This window comes from Callospermophilus lateralis, unplaced genomic scaffold (assembly GCF_048772815.1).
Source record: "Callospermophilus lateralis isolate mCalLat2 unplaced genomic scaffold, mCalLat2.hap1 Scaffold_105, whole genome shotgun sequence".
Lineage (NCBI taxonomy): Eukaryota > Metazoa > Chordata > Mammalia > Rodentia > Sciuridae > Callospermophilus > Callospermophilus lateralis.
The window spans coordinates 2,298,956-2,306,332 of NW_027510702.1; the positions used below are offsets into that span (position 1 = coordinate 2,298,956).

General features: G+C 32.5%; 1 protein-coding gene across 1 annotated transcript; it reads right to left on the reverse strand.

Moving 5' to 3' along the window:
• Positions 1 to 2,194: 2,194 nt before the first annotated feature.
• On the reverse strand, positions 2,195 to 6,557 carry LOC143639994 (cadherin-10-like). Its single transcript, XM_077107986.1, has 2 exons — positions 6,464 to 6,557; positions 2,195 to 2,685 (listed from the first exon to the last, which is right to left on the reverse strand). The coding sequence occupies exons 1-2, from the start codon at positions 6,555 to 6,557 to the stop codon at positions 2,195 to 2,197; spliced, it is 585 nt and encodes a 194-aa protein (XP_076964101.1).
• Positions 6,558 to 7,377: the final 820 nt, after the last annotated feature.

Here is a 7,377-nt window from a genome sequence, read left to right on the forward strand (position 1 = left end):
TGTCAATTACCAACATCTAATATTAATAAAAACAACTAATGCTGGAAACATTAAAACTAATGTTTAAACAAAATTATATTTTGAATCATAATATAAAATGCTCATAAGATACATATCCTATTATCTTTTCCATTGTTAACCAAATTTTTTAAAATGGATCCACCTCTAACATTTTACTGCTTTACAAGTAGTGCAAGTACCTTATTATGAAGTATTCTTTTTAAAATATATATTTTTAGTTGTTAGTGAACATGATACTTTTATTTTATTTTATTTTATTTTATTTTATTTTTTATCTGGTGCTGAGCTTGGAACCCAGTGCCTCATGTATGCTAGGCAAGTGCTCTACCACCGTGCCATATCCCCAGCCCCAATTTTATTTTTAATGAACTCTTTTTCTAGGGGTTTTGGAGAATTTTTCTTCCTTTCAGTTCAACATATAAAACATTTTTTTTGTTGTTGTTGTTTCTTAAACTTTATATTTTTGGTAGCCAGACTTCAGTATATCATTAATGGGCCTTGAACTTGAGGGAGTGTGCCAAATTAGATCTTACTATACAGTGTGATGTGTATTTGGTCTTAAATGTGGCTGTAATTTTAATTAGACCACCTGGCTTGTTTATCTTTCATTATCTTTTCATTATCTTTCATTATTACTATGCAAACCTAAGTATCTGTGGTCAGAGTGATGTGGGGCAACCTGGGAGTTAGAAAACATTAGTGTTCAAAAAGAGTGAAATAACTAATTCTGCACTAAGGACATGTCAATATCATACCTTGACTTACTCCAAAACCATAGCATTTTCACTAATTAACACACAAATCTTTGGTATTGTTTACAGTATACTCAACAGGGAACATAACTTTTCTTAGATTCAATAAAGTATTCCACTTATAAATAAATTATGTTGTGGAGTTTGAGAAACAAAGAATCAGTTAGTGGCAGCTAAACTCCATGATTCTCAGAAATTTGGACTTGCACTAACTGCCAGTGTATTTAACTAAAAAATCCTCCCTCCCTTTTCTTTGCTATTGAATCATTCATTGACAGAAAAACAGACTTTGTTACACATAAACGTGTAATGCATTTTTGGAAAGTTGACATAATTGCAACGATGTATCTTAATAGAACATTCAGCATTATTACTGTCATTACTAGCCATTTTCAAAGTCACCATGGGAGGTAAATATATTTTCCATTAAAACATGATTTCAGTCTGAGATCTGTCTGAACTATTATTGCCTATAAACCTCAATAGCATAGATGGCATACAAAAATGAGAAAAATGTTTTATTCCTTTCTCAATTATTTCAGGAAAGATGAACAAAATGAAATTATTGCATTGCTTGGTGTCTTTAGTACAAGGATGACAATATTTTAAAGTTGTTTGAATGGTACATTTAAATGATATATAAATTAAAATTTTAATATTAAGATTTTTTTTTACATATTATAACACAACAAGACTCACTAGAAAGGATAAGTCTTGACTAAGTTATATTAAATTGGTTACCATTTTCAATATTAAAATGACTTTGTCTTCTTACCTGTATTTAATATAATTTTCTACCAAGATATTAATTCATGGAGAACTTGTTTTCTTCCTGGGGGGGGGGGGAGCTGGAGACAAAGTAGTTGTAAAAACTGGTTTATTTTTTTAAAAATAAATACAAAAATATAAATATAAAACATTAGCAGATAGAATTTGATGAAATGAAATTGCACAAATGTTTGTATACCAGGTTGCATATCATACCTACTAACACCACATGTACATTTTTTCTTTTTAAATTTAATGTACAGAACAGGATATATCTTAAAATTTGTCTGCACCTTTTCAAAAACTTCAATTGCAAGGGCAGAACATGTATCTAACAGAACCGCTCATTTCTGAGGTTGCTTAAGGGAGAGCTATCCTGTTCATGTTTTTGATTTTTTTTTTTTTTTTTTACTAAGATGGACAACACTGAATTTCCATAGCTTTGGCTCTTGGAAGTGATTAAATAAAATGTCGCATATATTCCGTGAGACATCCTACAGGAAAGAATTAATGCAATTAATGAACAAATTAAAAAATAAATGGGAAAGAATTGTGCTGAGTGGCAGGAAACGTCTCCTGATTATCAAATATGGTGAAGTGGAGACAGTGTCCTTTACATCACTTCCTCTTATTGAGCAGAACAGAAATCCAGGTTAGGAGTCCTTGTCACTGTCCCCACCACCATACATCTCCGCGAGCTTGTTAAGCCTGGGGCCCCACTCCTGGAGGTAATCATAATTCTGGTCTCCTTCGGTGGTGCCTGACTCCAGGGAGCTCAGCGACTCAGCCACCGAGTTGTTGCCCTCATAGGCGTAGGTGGCCAGGGAGTGGTAGGGTGGTGCGGTGGGGTCCAGGTCGTGCTCCTTGAGCCTCTCGGCAATGAAATCCCGCACATCCGTGTTGTCAGGCGCCGTGGGAGTCCTGCGGGGGATAAAGAGCGCTTCTGGCATAATGTCTCGCCTCAGCTTCTTTTCCTCGATTGCTGCAGGATTCCTCAGGGTGCCAATGTCAAAGGCCTGGGTGTTCTCCTCGCCACCACCTTCGTCATTATAGCTCACGATGTTGTCCCTGATGTCCTCCTTGGATAAGATCAGAGGTTCCTTCTTCCGCTGTCTCTTTAGAGCTGCAAACAGTACTACTATAACTTGAAAAAAAAAAAAAGGAGAGACGTAAGAAGCCCATTCAGAATGCTATCAAGCAAGTGGGAGCAGGAAAAAGGAGCATGCGTTATTTAGATATTTTTTTTACTTCCCCGTTTTTTCTTGCACGTTCCTTTTTTTTCTTTTTTTTTTTTGGTTGGGGGAAGCAGAAAAGGGTTTAGTCAAGGTAGGTGATGTTCAAAAGTGGTGTTTCTGACTTATTGTTAAGGCACTGTGGAATCTTCCTTAATTACAGTGCATATTTTTTTCTGTTTTTCTAAGAAGTGTTAGTTTCTGGTTGTTCAGAATATATGAGTCTTGTGTAATAAATAGTAAGATAGATGTTATACCAACATTAGAGAAGTTGAACTAAGCTTCATGTAAGATCCAAGTGGTTAAAATATGCCTGTATTTTCACATCCTTACCATTCTTAATAAGGTATAGAATATTGATTCTGTTAAATAACTGTGTTGATTGATTTATATAGCTTTGTTTCTTACTTTATTAAAAGAAGGCCTACATTATAGGAAATAAGACCCAGATGCTTAGACATAACATGGGTTTAGAGGTTTATGATGCTTTCCTTAGTAATATATATCTTGTAAGAGAACTCCCCCAAATTGTTAGATGACAGTACAACAAGTATATTCAAGTCACTACACTGGATTAACTCCAAATCAATGCAGGGACCTTGGCCAGATACATTTTTATTTATTTTAATTTTATTTTATTTTGGTGCTGGGTATGGACCTCAGGGCCTTGTGCTTGCAAGGCAAGAACTCTACCAACTGAGCTATATCCCCAGCCCAAGATACATTTTTAAAAATGTGTATACATAAGTTGAAATGTGTATTGCTCACAAAGGACAGTTCTCCACTTTGATGAGACAGTAACAATAAGTATAAAAATAATACTGTTAATAACCAAAATAATGTTAATAACATGAACTCTAAGAGGAAGTTAACATCAAATTCTTCTGATTGCATTTAAATTTCCCACTATTATTTGCTGTTCCCAAACATTTAGATTCTGGTCCATTAAATTGATTTACAGAAACAGATGGAAATTCAATTACATAGGTAAAAGAAGGGAAGAAATCTTTCTCTTTTATATATCTGTCCTTAGCCTCTTTTAGAAGAATGTCTAAAGGATGGGGGAATTATGATATTTTTGTATCAAGATATTCTAAGTTCTGTTTCCTTATTTATTAACATGGAATTCTCAGACTATTGGTCTTCAAATCTGTGACAGGGCAAAAAAAGAAACTTTTCTAATTCTACCAAAAGGAGTTTTAACCCACTGTTAAGTAATCTTGGCCTTAAAATGATAAAAAAAAAATAGCCCTTGATGAAGACAGAAAGCTGTTTATTATTCAGGTCTTTGGGAAAAATTAATTTTATTTTGCTTAAACTCATGTATTCATGCATCCATAAAATGTATGAAGTAAAGTTTTGAAACTCAGATTGATTATTATGAACAAAATGATTTTACTGAGTCAAAAAGGTTCTAATAACAAAAATTTAGTAATATTGATTCCAACTCCAAGTTTATTTCCTCACTTCTTGGAATGTCAGATATAGTGTTTTCAATAAGGGTCAGAGGGATACCCAAAACAATAGTTTGAAGCTAATGCATCTGGGGAGTAAATTTAATCTCATTCTTAACTCAAAAGCAGTTAAAAAGCAATTTACTCTAGTTTATAAAATCAAGAATCATTATTTTAGAGACAAGTAAATCAAATAAAGGGATAGTTTTAACATTTTTTCAGTGAACACATAAGACAGTGAGGCCTCAACCCAGCCATTATGAGGAAAAAAAAAAACATGGACAAAAACTCCAAATTTCACTGGAAAATTGTACACACAATCACCAAGAAGCAAGGTGCTTTGGTTCAACCTCTCACAAATTGATGGCCTTGGAGAATGCTTTAAATATTTCGAACATTCATCTTTATTGCATATAAAGTGAAGATAACCATACATACTGCATACATTGTTTCATCAAATGAAAGATAAAAGTGTTTTTCATTATATTATTGTTTACACTGTTTGAAAAAATTAACTTAATAAAAGCTTGCTACTCTTGATGTTATTCTTACTGGAGATTTTATATTTAATACATATTTCAGCAGAATGACTGAATATAATTTACATATAAATTATAAAGTCCTCAAATAAATAGATTATTCATATTTGAACTTTTTGATTTAATTAGTATAAAGTCTGTTTCTTGACTTCTCTTAATATGTTTAGTAATACAGAAAAGTCAAATTATAAAAATAAACTTTTATCAATTCTCCCATATTCTGTTAAGTGAAATCATTTATTATTTTTTTATATATGAAAATACCTCATAAATAAATACATTAAAAAAAGACTTATTTTCATAATTTTTTTTTTTTTTTTTAGCATCGGGGATTGAACCTAAGGTTGTTTTTTATCACTGAGTTACATCCCCAATCCTTTTCCTTTTCTATTTTGAGACAGGTTCTCACTAAGTTGCCAAGCTTCTCCTTAAAATGCTTAGACTGTCCTGGAATTCTGATTTTATGCTCAACCTTCTTAATTGTTGGAATTATAGGAATGCACCACCATTCCAGTCAATAATACATATTTTTAAAGGTGCACATTTTCATTTCCTAAACTACATGTAAATCGAATGTAAAGTCTAATGTGGTGGTACACACCAATAATCCCGGTAAGACACTCGAGACTTAGTGAGAACCTGTCTGGGAGGGTGGGAAGAAGCGGGGGATGCGGGGAATGGATCTCATTGTTAGAACACTCCTGGCACCAATTGCCAGTAAAAAACAAAACTAAAAAAAGGAAAAAAAGAAAGTTATGTAGAATTGATCATTCCATTAATTTAGTGATTTATTTCATATGTATAATTTACCTTTGAGATATTTAATCACAGAGCTCTTGTATATACTTGAAAAAATGGAAAAAAAAATGAATCTTCTATAAGGGATTAGCTATATTATGGAATTAACACATATTTTTAATATTCTTTGTGGTTGCAATGTCTTTGTTATTGGTCCTAACTTCACATATAAAGGTGCTGTCTTTTTATAACAGTAAAAATTGTTAAAATAAATTATTGTAAAGATTATTTTAGAATTTGAAATGAAGGCTTAATTATTAAATTAACTTTAATGTAAGTATGAAAAATTGATAATGAGTATAGTTATACTAGTGAGAAGTCCTATACTAGATCAAATTTGTGAATTGTGTTTCTAACAGAATGTATCTTAAACCTTATCAATGTTGTTTTTCCCTTACCGAGATTTGCTGATATCTAACTTTTAGAGTTGAGGTTAAAATCTTATCATACTCTTCCAGCTTCTACCCTCCTCCTGAATTAGAGTTTGGCAGATCATCCAAGATGAAACAACGCCATAGAGTTACTACAGGGCTCAGGAGAGCAGTGATGGGCCAGCTATAAACTAATTGGAGGTACCAATCATTGATGTTTTTTTCAAGAATTGCAATCACCTACCTCTCAACTTTCTAAAATCTAACACAACCATTCTGCCCTCAACCCTTCTTGCTTTCTCATTACTTATTTCATATATTGTAATGACAGTATGAAAGCTGCTTTTTTGCATTTTGATTCACATCTGAATGATGAAAAGTCTCATTGCTTCTATATTCTGGCTGGATATCCTAAAACTTTTGTGTAAGTTTGGGCAAGGGACTATTCTGATAGCAATATTCCTTGTTTAAAATTATACTACAGTAAGTGTCCTAGAAGATGATTCAATTTTCTATAAAGTTTCTTACCCAGCAGAATAATGATGCAGAGGAGAATGGCGATCAAGGCCCCAGTGCTGAGACCAGCAGGGAGGAGCAGGGCTTCAGCATTGCAGGACTGCATGTTGCCTTGGCTGTCACAGGCACATACTCTGATGGTCAGCGTGCCTGTGCTGCTCTGAATTGGGTAATCATTGTCTGAGATCACCACAGGCAAAAGATAGGTACTTATTTCATGTCTATTGAAGCCATTTTTTTCGAGTTAAAATTCTGGCAGTGTTATCTAAAATAAATTTTAAAACATCACAAATGTTTGTTTCATATAGTAAAATGATAACTCATGGTGATAACGAGGATTGTATACATAAATAAAACTCTCTTCATAAAAAATATAAAACATTATAAAGTTTTCTATTACATATGTACAATGCAATTAAACAAGACAAATAAGATAGTTCAAAGAATCTAACATTATGGATTGAGTACTAACTTCAAAAATTATCCCATAGTATTTTCAAAATGGTGAGTTTGTATAAGTAAATATCAAGTTTACATAGATGAGAAGTTTTTTTTTTACTGTTTTCTGAAAATATGCTTTGTAGACCAAAAGAAAATACTATTTTCTTTCATTTATTCATTTACACACATACAGCATATCTCAATCCAATATTCATGAAGAAAATAGGATTGGATACATTGTAAGCATTGTTACATTGTTTAAAGCAATAAAATAGTCAAAATCCATGAAGAATCTCAATATATACCCAGCAGCATGCAAATTATTTAACATTTCTGAGCATTGATTTCCACTCATTCAAACAAACTCATAACTTAAAGGATGTATTTAACTGAAAGTAATAACAGAAAGCCTGGGCTAACTCTTAGAAGTGCCTAATAAAGTTCCAGACTGAAGTAAAGATTTAATAAAAACAAATATCCCACTA

Coding starts and splice junctions, on each gene's coding strand:
- LOC143639994 (XM_077107986.1), bottom strand. CDS start 6,557: ATGCAGTCCTGCAATGCTGAAGCCCTGCTCCTCCCTGCTGGTCTCAGC. Junction 2,686..6,463: donor CTGCATCATTATTCTGCTGG/GTAAGAAACTTT, acceptor TTTTTTTTCAAG/TTATAGTAGTACTGTTTGCA.